The 23,359-nt window shown below is 37.2% G+C and overlaps 1 protein-coding gene across 1 annotated transcript in view; it reads right to left on the reverse strand.

Moving 5' to 3' along the window:
* UBE2W (ubiquitin conjugating enzyme E2 W) overlaps positions 1–23,359 on the reverse strand; it is a 74,329-nt gene that overhangs the window by 18,220 nt on the left and 32,750 nt on the right. The window contains exons 2-3 of the mRNA XM_068525860.1: positions 15,670–15,761; positions 7,700–7,802 (exon numbers count right to left, since the gene is read on the reverse strand). Of these exons, the coding sequence (XP_068381961.1) occupies positions 7,700–7,802; positions 15,670–15,761 (195 nt within the window). The remainder of the gene's footprint in view (positions 1–7,699; positions 7,803–15,669; positions 15,762–23,359) is intronic.

Raw genomic sequence — 23,359 nt, forward strand, 5'->3', positions numbered from 1 at the left:
GCGATATGCTATGGGAAACTACCATAAGCTAGGTTTTGCTTTTATTTTTAAATTTCTACCTACATATCTGGTTTTATTACAATTTTACAAATATTTACATTTAACAAAGCACTCTTTCATATAAGTAGGAGTTCTCAAATATTTCAAATATACTGCTAACATATGGGCCTCATTTCCTTGGCTGAAGCTAATATAAGACAGGAAGAGGAATTTTTTCCTCAAAGGAATGACTTCATACACTTGTGTTTCTTTTTTTTTTTTTTTCTTTAAATTCTGGTGATCCACCCTCCATTCCCATGAAAAAAGAGCTAAAGTAAAGCTGAAAATTAAAAGTAAAGTCTTAAAACAAGAGATATCAAGTGACTTGTCCGACCCAATTGCAGAAGACCCCCCCCGAAAGACTTCGGCACAGCTGTGTTTGAAGCACCATTTATATCAATTATATCTATCAGAATTAGTGCCTTTTTCATCATTTTTTGCTAAAAAAGTACTGCTCTGCAAAGGGAAATGACTGCTTAAAGGTCTTGCAGCTCCATGAGTCTATCCACAATTATTTTTTAATTTTTTTATAAATGTGAACTACAGTTTATTATATTATATGCATTTGATATTCCCACAATGTGTTGTGGATGTCTAGAGTGGGAGTTTACAAATCTCACAGAATATGCATCTGCTTTGGGGTGTTCATTCTGCCACAAAATGCCATTTGACTAATAGGATATTTTCATGAAGAACACAAGCAGTGCCCACGAGAGCTTACTCCCTGGCCACAATTATTTTTAAAGGCTATTTCTTTTCCAGTAAGGTCTTTTTTAAAACAAGTCATGTAGAACAGTGCTCTGGTGCCAGAAAAGTAAGAACTGCCAAGTTATCTCTTTTGGCACAAATGAAGCAATGTATCAACAACCATCAAGGAAAATACACAGACAGCCAACCAAAAGGTTATCACGAGATGCTTTGACTAGCCAATTCACAAAGCAGAAGGAAAGCAGTATTCTTCTTGGAGAGAAATGATTATAAACTAAATCACTTGGTCTGAGAGCCAAGAAGTATGCATGAACCAAAAGTAAAGGAGAAGAGAAGAGAAAGAAAGGGGATGAGGAGCAGTGGAAGACACCTACAGCAGAAGCAGCAGACATTCTATAAGCAGAGAAGAGAGCCAGAAATCAAGGAGAAAGAAACAGTTTTGAAGTTTGAGGGGACTGAAATAAAAATAAATTAGATCTTAATAATGCTTAAAATAAATTAGATCTTAATAATGCTTAAAAAAAAAAAAAAAGCAGGGGCTTTTAAACCTGCTGCATTCAGAGCAAATGCAACCAGCCTAAAACTTCTAGCAACCAAAAACAGGGGAACTAACTTGTTGTACATGGTACAGGTAACACCTAGAACCCAACCTGGCAGATAGAGAATTTTAGAAGTTTGTCTGAACATGGACAGGCTCCATCCAGGATTTCCTGAATTCCATTCAGGAATTCAGATGAATTCCTGAAATATAAGAAAAAAATTTTTTCAACAGTTTATTCATGTAAAGGCTGGTAAGCAGTCTGCACAGTTTTGATGCAAACTTTGCTATTCTGGTTCTCTGCATGTGACAGAAAAGTAACCAATACTGAATTTCTTCAAGACTACACTCTTTTTTTTTAATAAATTTATTTATTTATTTATTTATGGCTGTGTTGGGTCTCCGTTGCTGCACGCAGGCTTTCTCTAGTTGCAGCAAGCCAGGGCTATTCTTTGTTGCGGTGTGTGGGCTTCTCATTGCGGTGGCTTCTCTTGCTGCGGAGCATGGGCTCTAGGTGCACTTCAGTAGTTGTGGCACGCGGGCTCAGTAGCTGTGTCTCGTGGGCTCTAGAGCGCAGGCTCAGTAGTTGTGGTGCACGGGCTCAGCTGCTCCACAGCATGTGGGTTCTTCCTGGATCAGGGATTGCACCCGTGTCCCCTGCACTGGCAGGCAGATTCTTAACCACTGCGCCACCAGGGAAGTCCCAAGACCACACTCTTAACTATACTCATTTATTTAATATGCAGTACAAGCCAGAGGAGGAAATGCACATTTCAGTTTTTTTAATACAGCCAAGTGGGCTCTGAAAACTTAAAAGACTTGAAGCTGTTTCCAGAGTTCAAAAACCTTTCTGGGGGGGAATCGCAAATAGCTGATAAACTATCCAAAACAGATGTGACAATATAACTGAATACGATGAATTTGAAACCAAAGGGAATAAAGAATTTTGCTAATTTATTTTTTAAACAATTTATTCAGATTCAAAGTAGTCACATAGATTGAACAGCGACCAGAGACTGCACACATTCCCCACTGCATAAACCATACTGAGTAAAATGGAATTACAGATTTTTAAGAACAAGCTATTAAATGGAAAAAAAGTCACAATTTTAGAAAAGGATGTTAAATCTAATGCATGTGAACCACATCTTAAGTTCTGAGTGTGCATTAGAAGAAGTCCTCATATGTCTCTAAATTTCCAAATATCCCCCATCAGTGTGGCTCAAGTTCAAGAGCAGGTGAGATGTGAGAAGGAACTATGCTCAGGATCCATATCATTTTGGAGGTAAGTTCGCATGTCCCACATCCAACCTAAAATTTTAAGCAAGCCAACCTCTGGGTAACCTTTAGGTACTAAAAAATCTAAACTGAAAGCCACCAACAGTGACAATATAAAGGATGGATATTAGCTAACTGTTTCTAACGTGAAATTCATGGCAATCATACCTGAGGCCATCCAAAGATCAGGCTCAGTACTGTGTGACCTCACAGTATTGAGATCTTAGCACAATGAAGGCATACTAATGTGTTCAGACCAGTGCTCTGGAAGTGATTAGAAAGTCAGACACCTAATATGGTATATCAAGCTAGGTGCAAATACAATATACACAGAATGAGCAATACATAACAGGCTACAGTTATAAAGCCAATCTACAATATAGATACCAAGATTTCTACAGGGACAATATGAGGGGATGTTTTTTCTGATTAAAATTGTCAGTAGATGACAATATTTAAAGGGCAACTATAAAAACTGAATATACAAGCAGAGAGTTTAATAAACTAAATCAAATATCTCATTATGAATAATATATATGACATAGGTAGTCTAGAATAAATGATAAATACTTGACAAAAGTGACTGGGGATAAGAATTTTAGCATAGTTCTCAATTCAGTTCTCCCCTTTTAGTCATCTAATATGTATCAGCAGCATGAATACTGATAGCTTCCCCAAAGCAGGGAGAATCAGACCACGAACAAAAGGATGAGGACACTATGAAAATAAGTTCTGGATCTCTGCAATGAGGGAATTTTAAGCAACACAACAAAAGGGTTCGTGTTAAAGGGGCATGAATAGGAGGGGGAACAGGGGTGAGGGGAAAGTGATTACTCTTCTGCCCCAATGTTTCTAAAGCTTTATAATCAAGGCAAGTATATTTTTAGCATCTTTAAAATAAGTCCAAAATATTGCCACCTTCCACAACCTCCACTGTTACCCTTCTGGTACAAATCACCATCACCTCTCATCTGGATCACTGCAATAGGGGCACCCTTGTGCCTCCAGAAGTCAATGTGCCACATAACAGCCAAGTTTCTCCTTTTAATTTTAAGTAGGAGCATGTCGTTCCTCTGCTCAGCATCTTCAAGGGCTTCCTACCTCATTGAGAGTAAAAGTCAAAATTCTTACGATGGGCTATAAATGTCCTATCCAATCTCTAATGGACCTTCCAGCCCAAATTCTCTCTCTGACCTAGGCCCTACTCTCCTCTTCTTGATTATACAACACTCCAGGGAACCACTTGGCATGCTCCAGGTTCAGGACCATTGCATTTTGTCTTCACCCGCCCTTTCTCTCACCCCTTTCATGTGGCTTATGCACTCAACTCTTTCAGATCTCTGCCCCAATGTCACCTTCTCATGACATCTTTCCTGCTCACTCTACCCAATGCTGCAACGCCCTGACTCCTCTTTTCTACTTTTTTTCACCATCTTCCATACTATATATATTTTGCTTTTTGTTTACTGTCCTTCTCTTTCTACAAGAATGCAAACTCCACATAAGGAGGGTTTTTGGAGGGCCATTTTGTTCACCACAGAATTGCCAACACCTAGTAAAGTGTTTGTCTTATGATACATGCTCAATAAATACTTACAGAATGAATGAATAAATGTCTATCTATCCAAATACTAAACAGATTATTGGCTTTTTAAAGTCAGGCCCAATTCCTTTTTAATTTTTGTACTCTCTGCCATCTCTAAAGTACACAGTTCATGCTCAATACATGTTAAATTAACCAACCATTTACCTGTATCCTAGCATAAGGAAACAAAATCCACTATATAGAAAGAATTTTATTTTCTGTATGGCTGCTGGGAAGTGCACATTACTAGAAAACAGTGATGAAAAGGTACCTCATCTCTGCTCCCATTTTAACTGAGAAAGTTTTTTGTTGCTGTTATTGTTTCTTTTAAAGCAAATGATTGGGCCAAACACCATGTTTTACATAGGTAGCCTTTTCACTGTAAAGTGAGATACATATGAAATTAATTATAACTAGTAGAAGAAAATAACACAGCCTATAAATTTTATGTATAGTCTTATAGATCTCATTTACAGACAAAGATCTCACTGACACAAAATTAGTAATTTCACAATGAGATGCTTATTCTACGGATATGTCCTCAAATTCTACTCTTGTAAGTAGTGGTAAATTTAGTACTGCTTATTGCATAGGAAAATGAAAGACTAATTACCTAACAAGAGCCAATGCTTCCACATCTGAACAAATAAAATCTTTGGTGAATGGGGAATTTTACTGCCCTTATCCAGAGCAATGCAATGGACCTTTGGAAAGTTTTAGTTATCCGAAAAATCTTGAAATCTGTATGTACAACAAGCTTTGATTACTGGACATGTTATAATTATTTTATAATCATACAGATGACGTGATTAATAGAATTTAAAAATAATTTAAAAGTATTACTGGACTCAGAGTGGTCTGTTATTTTCTCAATCATGGATATTAGAATATTATATATATATATATATAAAAATATATAAATTAACTGATGTTAAAAACTCGTATTCCAAAAGATTGGGAACAACCCCCCTAGGGTTTCCACATCATTCTACATGTAATCTTTCACTTTCAGAGATAACATTACTTAATGGCTACATTAATAAAGTATGATGCAAATATTACTACACAGTAGAAGGCATGGAGGTAATGTGTGGCTAAAATGCTTCCGTTCAGACTCAACCATAAAGGGACTGGACTGCTAAGCTTGATTTGACTCCACAGGAAATAAGAACCATCACAGGATTTACCAAGAAGGGTGGGGATGGTGGTGGTGGATGTATGTGCGAAAACCAATGAGGTAACTGCACCTTCAAATAAATCTAACAGCACTGTGAAAGGACGGCTAGCAGTGGAAACAACTAGAGGCTATTTTGTAATAGTCCAAATAAAAGCTGAACGCTTGGACCACACAGCACTGATGATAAGCTAAGAAAAGTGGTGGACTGCCTTAAGTCTGTGAAAGGATCTGAAAAACTGCATTTAAGAGCGAGGGAAATGAAATAAATTTAACATGAGAAGTTAGGTGGACAGAAACCCAAGAAAAAAATTCTTTTTTTATTTTATTTTGTTATTAGAAAAAACTGAGTTCAGCTGTGTTAAATTTGGACATCTGGAGGTGTTCAAGTAGAGATGTCCAACAAGGGTGTGAAATTAAACCTCAGAAAGAGATTGTACACAGAGTTGGAGATCTGGGAGTTAGTGGCTTAAGATGGTTAAAGACTTTAAAAAGTGAGGAGAACAAGGGAGCACTGAATAAAGAACCTGGAGGACGGGACTTCCCTGGCGGTCCGGTGGTTAAGAATCCACCTTCCAACGCAGGGGACACGGGTTCGATCCCTGGTTGGGAACTAAGATCCCACATGCCGTGGGGCAACTAAGCCCACGTGCCGCCACTACTGAGCCCACGCTTGTCACAACTAGAGAGAAGGCCATGTGCTGCAACGAAGAGCCCACATGCCACAACTAAGACCCGACGTGGCCAAAAATAAATAATTAATTTTTAAAATATTAATGTCAAAAAAAAAAAAAAAAAGAACCCGGAGGACACAAAAATCAGACCAGCAAGCAGGAGTAAAACCAGGGAAGGAGGATAAAAGGAATATGAGATAAGATGATAGAATTTATTACAAAGATTGTTACGGAAATATTAAAGATGAAATTCAACTGATGGTTAAGCTCGATATTTGATTTAGAACTAAAAACTGAGAGTTTAGAGAACACTTTTCACTTGGTTTCATGTTTACAGAAATATTATTTCCCTCTGATGAAAAATTTGTGAGTTCCCAGAGTAAGCCTTCTCCAATAGTCCCCTAGGCAAAGTTCCTGAGCTGGTGAGTTGTATTCTTCCTTCACATACCTTCAACGAACTTAGGTTGAAGGTGACAAGTGGATACCTCACTGCCTTCAAGCAATAACAGTAAGATGATGCTGATAAGCGGAAAGGCAACAACAGAAAATGAAGCTCATTTTCTGAAAAGAAGGAATACATTTGCTTTGGTTTTTGATTACGGTCTACACATGGTTATTACAGAAGCCTAGAGGTCGTGACAATACATACATCTCTGCCTTATTTTTATGAAAAAGATAAAAAGGAGCCCCAACCTCTTAATTTTCTGCTCACATGGAAACTTCAGAACTCAAGGAGTCCGTTTCCATTTAATTCTATGCCTTAAAACAATCATCTCTTTATCTATAGCACAATACAATAACTGACTTCCATCTATACTCCTACATGGCTAAGAGAATTGATTAAGCTGTTTGGTATATTCTATTTAAAGTAGCAATGAAATATGATTTTCCTCAAAAATAGCATATTTTAGCACCTCACATGTTGAATTTCAGGTTATTTGGGAAATTTCACTATCCACAACACCTCATTACCTAACAATGCTACACAGAGTTGGGCACTGTCTTATCATTTTGCTACTAGTAACTCATTACCCATCTTACCAAGCCAGAAATCTGGAATTCATCCTAGAGTCTCCTTTTCTCTAACCTCCAAGGATTAATCATTCACCACAGTTAAGCAACTCTCAAAATTTTTTCTCTACCACCATTATCCCTTGTCCAAGTTTTAAGACATTAACTAAATTGACTCTGCCTCAAATTATAATGATCAGATTTGGGGCTGATGTCTAGATATTTAACATCTTGTAATAATATATTCTGCCCTTGCAATACTAAAAGGCTGCAAAAGACAGCATGCCAATGCGAAATCAAAGAAGTGCTCCTTCCCAAAAAACACTTGCCTCTTAACGATGTCATTCTATCATCATCTTATCTAGGAAGACGTGCCTCCAGTTATTCCAAATGCTAAGTTCTCCCACAACCCATGGGCCTGTGTTAGATTTTCATCCCTTTTTTCTGCTTAACATGAATGGATAAGAAACAGTCTTAAGTTTTCAGAAGTACAAAAGCAGCAAAGCCCTAATCTCAATAAGGTAAAATGTTCATATGATCTTCATTATATTATAAATAAGATAAAGGAACAAATCTATTCACATAATTACAATGAATTTCTTTTATAAGTTTTTACTTAGTCAAAAATTGCTAATTTAGCATTTTGCTATAATCCAAAAATACAATAAAAATTTAAAAAGCAAAACAGTTACCTGAGGCGAGTCAAAAGGATATCGACTACTAAACTTAAATAGAAGTTGAAATTTTTCCCCTTCATATAAGGTACCTGGTGCACCTTCCATATCTACAATCCACCTAGGATAGGAAAAAAAAAAAAAAAATTAAACTTCAGTTATAAAGGATTGGGGTGAGAAGGAGAAAAGAGAACACCGAGTATTCCTCTATGCCAGGCACTGGGACAAGAGTCATTCGTGTATACCAACACACTTCATCCTCCCAACAATTATAGGAGTAGGTATTAATACCCCTGGCCCTATTTCCTTCTCTGACACTCCAGTTAAATAGCTAGATCAAGGTGAGATAGCTAACAAAGGACAGAGCCAAATTTTAACCCAGGTCTGGAAAAAAAACCATTAATAAAACCCAACTTAGGTGTGCTGACACCAAAGCCTGCACTCTTCCTACTCAATTTATGCTACCTTATTTTTTCAGACTATCTTTACAATTATGGAAAAGATTTTATAGATAATATCAAACTAATCAATTGCCTTTCTGATATCAATTATTTTAGAAGCTATGAGAGAAATCAGTATCAGCAATGACTACAGAGAACTGTAGCTATCAGACCAATTTTCTCATCAGCATTCTAGAGAAGGCTAAACAGGAAAAATGAAGCTAACTTGACATCAGGACACTTACTCTGATAGCTAGTTAAGGCTCTAGAAGGCCCTTCCTTTGTCTCTCATTATGTTTCAATTGTTTAATAAAACCCCAAATAGATTTCTATGGCATCTATGTAAGCTTACTTTGTTTTCATATATAACAATCATGAATATAAATCTGTTTATAATTATATTCTTATAACAAGAACTATCTCTTGTTCTTTAGAAAAAAAAAAGTGCGGGTAGAGGAATAGAGATTATTATGACAAAGATGATGGGGCAGAATTTAGAAGCAAAATGAGTTCCTAGTTATATCCATGCCACTTATAATTATTGTATACCTGGTCAATTCCTTTCATCTTATACTTTTCAGGTATAAAAACTTATTTTAAATACAGGGAAACAAAAGGAGGATTGAGGATACACTGTTGGGGTTCTGTTGAGCACCTCACATATTATGGACTTAGGAATATGTAAAATAATAAATGTGCCTACTCTCTGAAAGCAATCAGGCTGGAACACACATAAACCCTTAAGAACATGGCTATTCATTTTCACAGTGCACGCTAAATACCTTACATGGTAATAAAAGATGCAACCACAGACACAAGAGGCAATATTTTACAGTAAAATTAAACAGATCTGTCCCTTAATTAGCTGTGGGGCCCTGAGTAACCTGTTTTACCTCTCTTGTTTTAAGTACTTCCATTGTAAAATAGGTATTTTTTAAAATTAACTGCTAAAGTTAAAAAAAAGTCACCTCGAAGTGTTGTTGGAAAGATACATCACGTTACATATGCAAAAAACCTAGCACATTCCTGACATCAGAACCAGTACACAGTAAATAAAATACAATGCAAAAGCTGCATTAAAAAAACAAAAACAAAAAACCTATTCTCTTTAAAACTAGGTCCTTCCTCCTAATCAAACTTATAAGCTTTTGCACAGCACAGGAAACCATCAACAAAATGAAAAGACAACCTACAAACTGGGAGAAAATATTTGCAAACAATGAGACGGACGAGGGCTTAATTTCCAAAATATACAAACAGCTTTTACAACTAAATATTAAAAAAACAAACAACCCAATCAAAAAATAAGAAGAAGACCTAAACAGACATTTCTCCAAAGAAGACATACCGATGGCCAACAGGCACATGAAAAGATGCTCCAAATCGCCAATTATTAGAGGAATGCAAATCAAAATTACAATGAGGTATCACCTCGTACAATGAGAATGGCCATCATCAAAAAGTCTACAAACAATAAATGCTGGAGAGGGTGTGGATAAAAGGGAACTCTCCTACTCTGTTGGTGGGAATGTAAATTCGTGCAGCTGCTAAGGAAAACAGTATGGAGGTTCCTTAAAAAACTAAAAATAGAATTACCATATGATCCAGAATTCTCACTCCTGGGCATATACCCAGACAAAACTATAATTCAAAAAGATAGACGCACCACTATGTTCATAGCACTGTTCACAACAGCCAAACATGGAAACAACCTAAATGTCCATTGACAGATGAATGGATAAAGATGTGGTACATATACACAATGGAATACTACTGAGCCATAAAAAACAACGAAATAAGGCCATTTGCAGCAACATGGATGCAACTAGAGATTATCATACTAAGTGAAGTAAGTCAGAAAGAGACTTTTATGTGGAATCTAAAATATGGCACAAATGAACCTATCTACAAAACAGAAACAGACTCATAGACATAGAGAACAGACTTGTGGTTGCCAAGGGGGAAGGGGGAGGGAGAAGGATGGACTGCGAGTTTGGGGTTGGTAGATGCAAACTATTACATTTAGAATGGATAAACAACAAGGTCCTAATGTATAGCACAGGGGACTACATTCAGTATCTTGTGATAAACCATAATGGAAAAGAATATTAAAAAAAGAATGTATATATGTGTATAACTGAGTCACTTTGCTGTACAGCAGAGATAGGTACAAAATTGTAAATCTACTATACTTCAAAATATATATATATATATATATAAAAAACCAAAAAAAAAGGATGTACATATATACAATGGAATATTACTCAGCTACGAAGAAGAATGAAATATTGCCATTTGCAGCAACATGGATGGACCTAAAAATTATCATAGTAAGTGAAGTAAGTCAGACAGAGAAAGACAAATATTATATGATACTTCTTATATGTGGAATCTAAAAAAATAATACAAATCAACTTACTTACAAAACAGAAACAGACTCACAGACATAAGAAACAAACTTACAGTTACCAAAGGGGAAAGGGGAGGGGAAGGGATAAATTAGGAGTATGGGATTAATAGATACACACCACTATATATAAAATAGATAAACAAGGATTTACTGTGTATAATAGCACAGGGACCTATATTCAGTATCTTATAACCTACAATGGAAAAGAATCTGAAGCTGTACACCTGAAACTAACACAACATTGTAAATCAACTAAAGTTAAATTTAAAACAAACAAACAGGGACTTCCCTGGTGGTCCAGTGGTTAAGACTCCATGCTTCCACTGCAGGGGACACAGGTTCGATCCCTGGTCAGGGAAGTAAGATCCCGCATGCCGTGTGGTGCAGCCAAAAAACAAACCAACAACAACAAAAAACCCCACCACCACCACCAACCAAAAAACAAAACCCACCAAACTAGGTCCTTCCTAGCCATGAACATCCCTTTTTACCCCCACCTCCCACTCCCACCTACTATGCTGGGGTAGTCCAAGAAAAAAAATCACAGGACTTCTTGGTGCCCTTTCGTTCTGTTTATAAGGCAATTCTTAGGACACATAATGTACCATAAATTGACATGTGACCTATCCAAGCATAGCTCTTAAATAATAGCTAAGAGACACCTTGCAATATGTGGGTGAGATAGGTCAAAGAAGGCATACTTCTCAACATCGTGCAAGATAATTTAAAATAACATTTTGCTAATTTAAAAAGTAACATATGTTCACTATAGAAAATTTACATAAGCATAAATAAAACAAAAATCACCCAAAGATAATCACTGTCAAAGTTTTTAGGGTACATTTCATTCTAGTCATTTTGCAGTTTCTATATCAATGGACTCCAAGTCCAGTAGAGTTGCATTAGGTGCACACTTAAATTACATTACATTCAAATCATCAGTGTTCACAATTCCAGTCATGAGCACACATGCCCCAGAGTAAGGATGATGGGAGAAGTCTCACTTCTTAACCTCCTGTGAATAACCATTGTTCTGTGATTCTAATGTTTAAAACAGGTATTTTTCACACATTCATGGCTCCTAATCAAAGAAACAGCCATCTATGCCACTCTGAAGGAAAAACTAGCTTTGTTGGGTATATTAATACAGGATATATACCAATATAGCCTCTCTCAAGGGATGTTCAAAGACAATTATGACTACACAAAATTTTTGCCTTACATGATATGACGTCTGTGGGCTGTAACTCAAGGGGTGCCATTTTACTTTACTACATTGAGAAACCATTTCCCTATTTAATTAGTTCTAAGTCAATCTTTCTGTAACTCTGTTCCTTCCTTAGGACAGCATATAGGTTGATTTATTAGGTCAAAGGATATGATACGCATATTTTTCAAGGTCTACGTGCTACCAAACTGTCTTCCACAAAGCTTAACGTGCTTTCATCATCTTCCTTTCCCATATACCCCATCCCATATAAGCCCACTTAAACAACAATTTTTTTTTTTTCTTTATTTTGGCCGCACTGCACGGCTTGCAGGATTTTAGTTCCCAGACCAGGGACTGAACTTGGGATCTGGCAGTGAGAGTGCCGAGTCCTAACCACTGGATTATCAGGGAATTCCCCAAGTAATAAATAATTTTTTCAGAATAGGTCAGTAGTTACATCAGAACATTGCTTTTCTGCCCTATCTCTGACTGCTTTGATGTCTATCTTTTGCTTCAGCTTCTGCCGTGGCCTGATTAAAGAAACTAAAGAATTGAATAGGAAAAAGTATATATACAATAGTATTTTAAAATCAGTGTTTATTTCCTGTTAATTATATGCATCTCTTTCAACTAGATTAATATTTGGTTTGGATTTCCCTGGTGGCGCAGTAGTTAAGAATCCGCCTGCTAATGCAGGGGACACGGGTTCAAGCCCTGGTCCAGGAAGATCCCACATACCACGGAGCAACTAAGCCCCGTGCATCACAACTACTGAGCCCGCGAGCCACAACTACTGAAGCCCGCATGCCTGGAGCCCATGCTCTGCAACAAAGAGAAGCCACCGCAATGAGAAGCCCGTGCACCGCAACGAAGAGTAGCCCCCACTCGCCGCAACTAGAGAAAGCCCACGTGCAGCAACAGAGACCCAACGTAGCCAAAAATAAAATAAATAAATAAATAGACTTATAAAAAAAAAAAAATTGGGGGCTTCCCTGGTGGTGCAGTGGTTGAGAATCCGCCTGCCAATGCAGGGGACACGGGTTCGAGCCCTGGTCTGGGAAGATCCCACATGCCACGGAGCAACTGGGCCCGTGAGCCACAACTACTGAGCCTGCACGTCTGGAGCCTGTGCTCCGCAACAAGAGAGGCCGCGATAGTGAGAGGCCCGCGCACCGCGATGAAGAGTGGCCCCCGCTTGCCGCAACTAGAGAAAGCCCTCGCACAGAAACAAAGACCCAACACAGCCAAAAATAAATAAATAAATTTAAAAAAGAAAAGGTCCCTACTATCTAAAAAAAAAAAATTTGGTTTGTAATTCTTCCACTTTGGAGATAATGCTTCAGTGGAAGAGGAGTCCTAAACACTAGACCGCCAGGGAATTCCCAAGATCTAATTTTTACAAGATTATTTTCATATCCTGGAAGATGGTCCAAAGATAATAAAACTTTTGTGGTTCATTTACAGTAAATTATTTTAAAAGAAAAATTCTTGCCTGACAAATATCTCTAAGTGACAGGTTTATTCTGTAGCAAAGACGCTGTTATTTTGGTAGTTATACTTTCGGCTGCATTGGGTCTTCATTGCTGCACGAGCAGGGGCTACTCTTTGTTGCAGTGTGCGGGCTTCTCACTACGGTGGCTTCTCTTGTTGCAGAGCACGGGCTCTAGGCACTCGGGCTTCAGTAGTTGCGGCACATGGGTTCAGTAGTTGTGGCGCACGGGCTTACTTGCTCCTCGGCATGTGGGATTTTCCTGGACCAGGGCTCGAACCCATGTCCCCTGCACTGGCAGGCGGATTCTTAACCATGGCACCACCAAGGAAGTCCCAGTAGTTATAATTTGCGGTAGAACTATCTATACAAATATTTCAATTTTAAAAACGTAAAATGGTCCTTTAACTTTTTATAAATCATTGTGTTGTGTAGTTCCTCCCCACCCCCAAAAAAGTAAAGGTTGAAAGTGGAAACGATTGGTACCTACTTCCTTGAAAACTATAGGGCTAGCTCTTATAGGATATTCTGAGGCAGGTTAACAAAGGTAAAGAGGAAAAAGATGAAAATGGAGTATAATCCACCTGTTTAATGATATAGAACAAAAAACAGTCACTTGTTTAATCATATAGAACAAATGCTTTATACTCTAAATGTGTGCTCCATTTTAAATTCTATTTGAGATAAATGAAAAGTCAATTGAGAGCCATGAAAAGACATGGAAGAACCTTAAATGCATATTACTAAGTGAAAGAAGCCAATCTGAAAAGGTTACACACTGTGTGATTCTAACTATATGACACTCTGGAAAAGGGAAAACTATGGAGACAGTAGAAAGATCAGTGGTTGCCAGGGGTTGGTGGGAGGGGAGAGAAGGATGAACAGATGAAGCACAGAGGATTTTTAGGGCAGTGAAAGTACTGTATGATACCATAATGATGATACACGTCGCTATACATTTGTCCAAATCCACAGAATGTACAACATCAAGAGTGAATTGTAACGTAAACTATAGACTTTGAGTGATTATGACATGTCAGTGTAGGGTCATCAGTTCTAACAAATGTGCCACTCTGGTGGGGGATGCTGATAAATTAGAGAGGCTATGGCATGTGTGGGAGCAGAGGGTCTATGGGAAACCTCTGTACCTTCCACTCATTTGGCAGTGAATCTAAAACTGCTCAGTTAACTGAGAACCCAGCAATGTTTTAAAGAGATCATTATAGAGCTAGATACTCTATAGTATCTATAGTATGTAGTAATACACACTACATTTTCTTTTTTTTCTTTTTTTCGGCTGTGCTGTACAGCATGGGGGATCTTAGTTCCCAGACCAGGGATCGAACCCATGCCCCCTGCAGTGGAAGCATGGAATTCTAACCATTGGACCACCAGGGAAGTCCCCCATACTACATCAGTATATCCATTCAAACATCAACATATCCGTTCCTCATATTCCTGTTCTTAAAGCTTGGCTCCTGTCTTAAGTACTGACTCAAATGTCAAAGTCAAAGGTAACCAAAATTGTTTCTTCTGAAAATAAATATGTCCCTGTTGTGTGAGCTTTGGTCACTTTTGCTCTTTGGACCCAGAATATCACTAAATATCTGAATTGTTAAATTTGTCCTACAAGTTGGTCTACAGTAAACTTTTTCTTGTTGGCTTCTACCCCTTTTACATTTTTGGAGTTTTTTTTAAAGGAGAGAGTCAATTGCTTAAAAATTTCCCATTTTAGAACATTTACTCTTGTCTAACAGAATTGTTAAATCAAAGGAGTTGTAAGGACAGACCACACTGGGTTGTGAAATCTTAGGATGATACTCTTGAAAACACTTTAAACTAATTCAAATGCTCATTTTTAACGGAGGGGACCCATATCGCTACTCTTCTTGGCACATACCTGGGAAGAGACTTCTGCTCCACTCCCACGGAAGGAGCTAAATTAGAGAATACTTCTACGTCCTCCTTCTACCCTTCACTTTTTCATCCTCATGGAAAAGTTTCTTATCTATTAAATGAGAATGCTAAGAGTCTGACATTCATTTAGCTACCCTTCTGTAAAGAAAGCAACTACGTAATATGTTCAGGGGACAGGGATAGAGATACCTCTTGACTGTCATTCTCTTCAGAGCCTTAAATGTTTCTGAAAAGTCTGATAAATAACCTCATACCAAACTGCTCTATTACAGGTGAAGAACATTTCATAACAAAGTCAGACCAAAGTTTTTAAACGCTGCCTCATTAGCAGGAGACTTTTATAAAACAAAATTGTATATATAAATGCACAGAATAAGATCTGTTTACTGTACTTACCTCTTGGTGGAAGAGAATGGGATGAAATACGAAAATAATTCTGTATTTTTAAAATGAGTATATATTCATACATTACATTGATAACAAAAGAAAAACAAACAAGAACTTTGAAACTTAAACACTTACTGTGTAATTGAATTTTGAACACTCTTTTCATTTAAAGTCATTCCGGGAGGTGGGTCATTTTGCAAAGCCAACAGTTCCTTCTGTAGTCGTTTCTAGAAAAGAGTATCAATAATAACTTGTACTTTTTTTCCTTACAACATAATACAATATACTTGTATGCACACAGTCTGAAATCCTTGATTAAATTTCGTCCAAATGCTCATGCCTTTTCCTTTACAAGCCCCTTATATCTTCTATATATTTTACATGCCTAATTCTCAAATTTTTAATTGCCTGTCCTATAATTCACAATCTATTTTCAAAATATTTCTAAATATATTTGTAAACATTGATGATGTAAAGTGGTTATGAAGAGCAGCCAGCTACCTATAAAACTTCAAAACTACTCCATTAAAGTTATAAGGTTATAAATGCTTAAAAGTTTTAGCAGGGTTTCCTTTACTGCTTTTCAATTATAAAAACCACAGTTCTCCATAATCCTTAAAAAATGCATCATTTCAGACAGACAGGCTTTCCAGAAGAACTATATTAAGTTAAAAAGTCTTTTGAAAAAGTTTAAAATAATTTTAATTTACAATTTACAGCCCCTGTTTATTTCCTTAAAATAGGATCATTCACATATAATCTAATCTTTCAACACGAGAATATAACATACCAGGGCCTGAGATACATAAAGTTATTTTTTCACATACTAGATGCCCCAAAATGGCTATGTATTTGCATTCTTGTTTGTACAGCTTTTATTGTTCAGTTCTTCCCTTGTTATCATCAGTGGACATTCTTTTTCAGTATACAACAAAGCAAAACAAAAACCACAGCAGCCCATAATTTACGGGTTTAAAAGCAAAATAACCAATGTTATTAGAAGTGCATGTAACATTATAAAGATTCTTAATGAACATCTTTTCTTGGATTAAAGCACACAAGCATGGATTTCTGTTCAGAACTCCAAACAACTCTCTACTTAAAAGCTAGTTTCTGATTTTTCTAGACAGTGAAATATTACTATCAATACAGCAATGTTTCTAGATCTTTTCAATTCATAATGCCTTTAAATAAGCTTACCACCATCTAACAACACTACAGAATTAAAAACTCCTCCCTTCTTTGCTAAGAATCAATGGCTCTTTAAATTGCCAAAAGTGAAAACTTTTCCTCAGATGGTGCAATATCATAACTGCTAGTAACATGGAAAATAAGATATCAACTAATTGCAATTTCTGACCTCAGCTGCCTTCCAAAATGCAAAATTACAAATTGAAAATTAGTTTAGAAAAATTTTAATTATCCAAAATACAGAAATAAAGCTGCATAAACAATTTGTTTTGAATAAAGGAGGAATATATTCGTTGTAAGTGTCTATGTTAGAAGAGGGTTTTTAATTTATCCTACTTCTGTCAACAAATGTGGGTTCTGTGATCAAGTAAATTTTCAGAAACACTGGGCTCAACAACAACAAAAAAAAGGATTTTTTTTTAAAGCAGGAATTCTCAGAGACTTCTGATATACTAACTTGCACAATGATTCTCTAAGGGGAGGAAGATAACACACAGGCTTCCGAAAGTACTGGAATCCTCTCAGTGTAGGGCATCTTGGAAAAGTCTTCTTTCAATGACTACATTTTGGGAAACACTGCTGTGGAAATCCTCCAGACCTTGAAAACTTTACTAAGACAAGGAAGACAGCCCTTGTTATTGAATTAAGATATAAAGGAAGGTCGATTTGCATAGCTACCAACTGAAACAGGATATAAAGGCAAGTTAAGAAGACTCGTGTTGGTGTAATTATTCCTAGGTCTCCTGGAGATAACGGTGAAGAGCACTGTGGAAAAAGAAAAGTTTCCCCCACCCTGACACAACTTCTTATATGTCCACAAAGAAAGGGGCCTGTGGTATAGCCAAACTCCAAGAGAATCTCCAAGTAACTGCCTCCTGGTATTCACATCCTAGTGTAGTTCCCTCCCACACTGTACCAGAGTTGGTCTGTGTAACCGATAGAATACAGCAGAAATGATGGTATGTCACTCCCAAGATGAGGTTATGAAAGATTATGATTTACATCTGGGTCATTCTCTCTAGAATCACTTGCCATATTGTGAACAGTCCAATTCAGAGGCCTACGCGGTAAGGTTAGGGCCGCCTGCCAACAACCATGGATGATTTGGAAGAATCTCCAATCTGGAATCTCCAATTCCAGCCAAGATTTCAGATGACTGCAGCTGGAGCCAGTATACTGCCTGCAAACTCAAGGCAGAATCCAACTCTCTGCTTCAAGACCCTTCGAATTACATGGGATTATAAATGCTTGTTCTTTCAAATTACTAAATTTGGGGGTAATCTGTCACACAGCGAAAGATGATTAATACAGAACCTCTGCTCCAACCTCTCCCCATTAGAAGAGGCTATCATCCACTATCATCCATTTTCATCCATTGAAATCATCCATTTCAATTTCACTATCACAGGTCAGAATCCAAGACATTCACTGGAGCATTTTTTTTCATTGAGGGGTGGAGTCACTACATTAAAAAGACAATTCATGCCAGTCCCTTACTGTCTCTGCTATCGGGCAATAAACTACCTTGCACATCCACATCCTCTGCAATAAAGAGACAGAGCAGGACAAACATTTGGGGGGTTAATTAGTACTTATTAAGCATACTAATAAAACTAATGATTTACCAGTGTACTAATAAAACTTACCGAAAAAAAAAAAAAAAAAAGATAAGAGTAGAAGGTCAAACAGTGTATCTGGCAGGCTCATAGAAACAGGGAATTCACTCTTAGGTATCCTTCCTGGAACAATAATCATTAAAGAGGGCAGGAAGTGTCTTTAAGTAAGCAAACAGGTCCCTCAAGGGTCCTCTGGCTCTTCTAAGAAACTGGTTCTAAGAACCCGTTTCTAAGAACTGAATATGAACACAGAAGCTAAAAAAAGAGGACTTAAAGAGTTCAACGTAAAAATAAAGGAAAATTCATACTCACTTGAGAATGTGAAGAACTAGCATAACTGTTTAGAGAGAATACCATGTGTTTAGAGATCATACCATGTAGCATCTATCAACAGAAAGCTATCATCACATGAGGAAGCATTCACCTCCTAACTTTGAAGACAAAGTGTTAGCAAAAGTAGATGAGAAACACGTGCATTAGAACACTAGCAAAAGCAGTGATACCACCAGATTATTAGACCATCGGGGCAACATTGGCTGCTTTCCTAGACAGTGGTGAAAATGAGAGCCTAGAATGGAGATAACTGGAGATAACTGGAAAATAACTGCAGAAGGTAACTAAGTAAAGAAGCAGAACTACTTACAAACTACTGGGAGCTAAGGGGGCTTAAAAATTAACAGTTCCAAAGGTTCATAGCCAAATATCACCCTGTCTGTCCCTAAACTGGAGAGATATGGGAAAATTAATTACATATATTACAAATGTACCATGGTTCTCTGAATCTAAGACACAGCATCAATCATAAGACGCACTATTATTTCATGTAATACTAGGAAAGGAAAACTGCTACCAATTAAACAATTACACACCACTCATTAGACACATCTTGATTTCAGATATGTTAAAGTAGGGGAAAAATATGCATTAAAAAATATATGATATATGTCATTAATAAAAGTTTGATTTTCCTGGGGACTTCCCTGGTGGCACAGTGGTTAAGACTCCACACTCCCAATGCAGGGGGCCCAGGTTCGATCCCTCGTCAGGGAACTAGATCCCACATGCATGCCACAACTAAGAGTTCACAAGCCACAACTGAGGAGCTGGCAAGCTGCAACTAAGGAGCCCGCCTGTCACAACTAAGACCTGACGCAACCGAATAAACAAATACTAAAAAAAAAAAGTGGCTAGAGTAGACAACCCACTTTCAAAAAAAAAGTTTAATTTTCCTGACTCTTCAAGTACTAGAACCACCTGAAAAATAAAAATTAATTTTCTGAGTAAATTTAATATGCCTAAAATGATTCTTCTCTCAATATTTAACACATACCTGGCGATACATGATCTCAATCTATAAATATGCACTTTATTCCCAGACTGTGTACAGCAGTACATCTGTCTTCCAAGGCAAAAAGGCCAGGCCCAGAATCTAAATGTTTTAAAGCACCCCAGGCAAAAAGGCCAGGCCCAGAATCCAACTGTTTTAAAGCATCCCAAATCTAGAGTAAACCTGAAAATTCTATCTAGCCCTCATCTTGTGTTGGCTCAAGTCTGGAAAACTCATAGGAATTTGAGCTCTTCTAAGAGACCCAAGTGGGTTTATATACTCAGTAAAAAAGATCCTGATGTATCTAAATACCATGAAAAAAAAAAAAAAAGATTTAACACTTTCAGAACTGGCTTGGCTTTTCAATGGCTCTATAGTCCAGCCAGCACCTCCCTTTCTCTCCTTCCTCATGAATGCAAATGAATCTAAGTGATATGAATCCACTGAAATTTACTGCTTTTTTTGGGGGGGTAAGAAAACCACTGACAACTTTTGCAGTTAACTATTATCAACGACAAGATGTTGGGAAACACCACAAAAGTGAATGGGATTCCTGAACGTCATCAAACGATGGTTGAGAATCTCTAGACTACTACAACATCCTAGGATGTGTGACCCTGCACTTAAGTGACACAAGTTCAGTTCCTAAAACTTTTTCCCGCTTCAGTACACACGAGGGATTATTCTTGAGATTTACTCTTCCCTATGACTGGAGCTTACTACAGGGGTCGAGGAAAGTATTTATGTAACATGAAAAGGCTGCCCAGGAGCTTAACGTATCCTCTTCTCCACTACCACATCTCCAAGAATGACTAGAGCAGCTGCTTCACAGCAAAGGTCAAGTGTGGGGACGTAAAAAGGCCAACAGAATAAAACAGACACATATTATTACTCTTAGCCTTATGAGATTTAAAGTCCTCGGAAAGCGCAAGATACAGTTTTTATACAAAAGAGTAAAAGCAATTTAAAGATCACTTTAAAAACTGTAACCACTATGGGAACTCCCTGGAGGCCCAGTGGTTAGCACTCTGCGCTTCCACTGCAGGGGACACAGGTCTGATCCCTGGTCAGGGGACTAAGATCCCGCATGCCGTGTGGGACAGCCAAAAAGGAAAAAAGAAAAAAAACCGTAATCACTATGTTCTAATCAGTCCTGTTCCATTTCCCCCAACTGATAATATCAATGCCTATCCCAACACAGACCCATAATGTTAAACCAAGTTTGAATATGCCATGTGCTTCCCTGGCATGATCAGGAAATGAGATAAAATGGATGAAGACTAATACTTTTAAATATCAAAAAAATTTTAAATGAACATGGTAAAACTCTAAACTCTAATACAGATTCCTGACATTATGTGTATTGAACATAATTTAGCCTGTTAATAATGATTACTCGCAATTATACTCCAATAAAGACGTCAAAAAAAGTTTTTTTTTTAAAATAATGATTACTCTATTGTGACATCCTCAGACAACAGTGAGGTCTACAAGCCCACATGATCCTTCAGTATATAGTTCTGATAGCTTGATAGCCCCAGTTTTCATTTTTTTAACTGTCATCTGCTCTTCGACTATCAATAACTTGTCATAATATCTAACCTCTAGTCACTGACATTCTCTTGCTTTCTCCTCTTCTCTTTTATTTGCTGTTTCCCCCTCCCTAGCCCCACCATACATTACCAAGCAAAAGGGCTTACTTATTTTGGTGAATATATCACATTATTTTCGTGTAACAAATCCTAACCCATCTCCAGTGCTGGCATTTAACACTGGCTAACATTTATTGCTTCATTTGCTCTTAAACCATACTATACTCCCTCACTGAAATTAACCGGAGAAATTAGGTACAATTTTTCCAAGTCCTCATAAAATGAAAAGCACAGCCCAGTAACAGGTCCACAGACCACACTTTGTGTAGCACGGTGCTAAAACATGGTGTTTCATCCCAATGATGCCATCTTTACCTCCTCGGCTTCTGATCATTTTCATCAATGCTGGCTTATATATTAGTTCAAGTTTTTGCTTTTTCAGACAGCTGAGGATGATGGGTATGACTGTATAAAAAAGTACTACTACATTTGTATGACAGAGAACATTACTGTTTAATGAAGAATACCACACTCAATGAAATGCTCTTAATAAAAAAAAAAAAAGAAAAAAAGACTAAGTATTTTAAATAGCATCCTAAAAAGCTCATTCATATATAAAACAGTTCAGCTTCTAAACTAATGTATTTGTGTAAGTATCATCCCACACTAATATATGTTGAAACCAAGCCACAAAATATTTAAATGATACTCTTATGGTTATGAATCAAAACCAGGAGAGAGTATATCCCTCTTAGATACTAATAATGGCAGTACATCAATGGACAAACGGACAAGATTCCTGGCCCTGTAAAGCTTAAACTCTAGTGAGAGAAGAGAGTTAATAAATAGTAACAAAAACAAATAAGTGTATGGTATATTAAAATGTGATGAAAAATGGAGCAAGTTAAGGAGTTGGAGAGTTAGGCCTCACATCTTGTAAAATTTTATTTAAAACTGACACTTTGAGAAACTATTCTAAAGGGTAGAAATCCTTATTTAGGGTAGGGAGAAATATAAACAAGAGAGGGGAAAACATTAAAAATGTAGAGATATACGACAATGATTGCTAATGCAACTGTATATAAAATGCCCAACATGTTTTCTCTAATTTCATTTAACAATCAACTAAAGGTGGAAGGTTAACAATAGGAGGGTGTGATAGAAAAAAAATAAGAATACCATACACATTAATATAATTTCACTAATAAATTACTACTTTCCCCTCAACAATATTAAACAATTTCAACATTTTTCTTCTTTCAGGGTGAGATGACACGGCACTGAAATGATCTTACCTTATTTTAAAATAAGGTAGAATTTGATTCATGCAAATTAAGAAAAAATACTTTTTTCCTAAGTATACTTCTATAGCCCTTAATTCTAACATTTATTTATTGAAACTTTTCCCCCTTTTAGGAAATGGAAAGGCTTCAACAAATCAAGGTGTTCATTCTTATTTTAAACTAACATTTTTGGGAATTCCCCGGCGGCCCAGTGGTTAGGACTCGGCACTTTCACTGCCAGGGGGCCTGGCAGTGACCTTGATCAGGGGTCGGGGAACTAAGATCCCACAAGCTGCTCAGCATGGCCAAAAGAATAAAAAATTAAAAAATAAACTAACATTTTCAAAAATCAGACTGGGATGCAAAAAAATGACAAGACTAAATGATTCCTGTTTGTGAAGAGCCCACAGTCTAAAAACAGAGACAAATACGTAAATAATCTCTACATGATTTCAGGGTACAGCAGTGTTCAAAAAGAGAGTGATCAAAGGGGAGAAAAACCAGGACTGTGGTATACTGAAAGCTAAAGGAAGAATGCATTTAAAGACTAAACAAAATTTTATTTCCAGCACAATGTAGATATTCTGAATAATTCCACAGAAAACAAAAACAAAGTGAACACACGAACTCTGAAATATTCAAAGGATCAGGGTTGGATTTCACTTTGGGGTTTTCTACCAAACCCAAGGGGGGCACCAAACCCAAGGGGGGCAAGACCAAAAAGTGAGGAATCTCTCGGAAGACCTGCATAAAACTATGACCCCTCAGTGTAATAGTGAATAAGATAAAGGGCACAGAAAGAGATAACAATGAAAT

Source organism: Eschrichtius robustus, chromosome 17, assembly GCF_028021215.1.
Source record: "Eschrichtius robustus isolate mEscRob2 chromosome 17, mEscRob2.pri, whole genome shotgun sequence".
Classification (NCBI taxonomy): Eukaryota; Metazoa; Chordata; class Mammalia; order Artiodactyla; family Eschrichtiidae; genus Eschrichtius; species Eschrichtius robustus.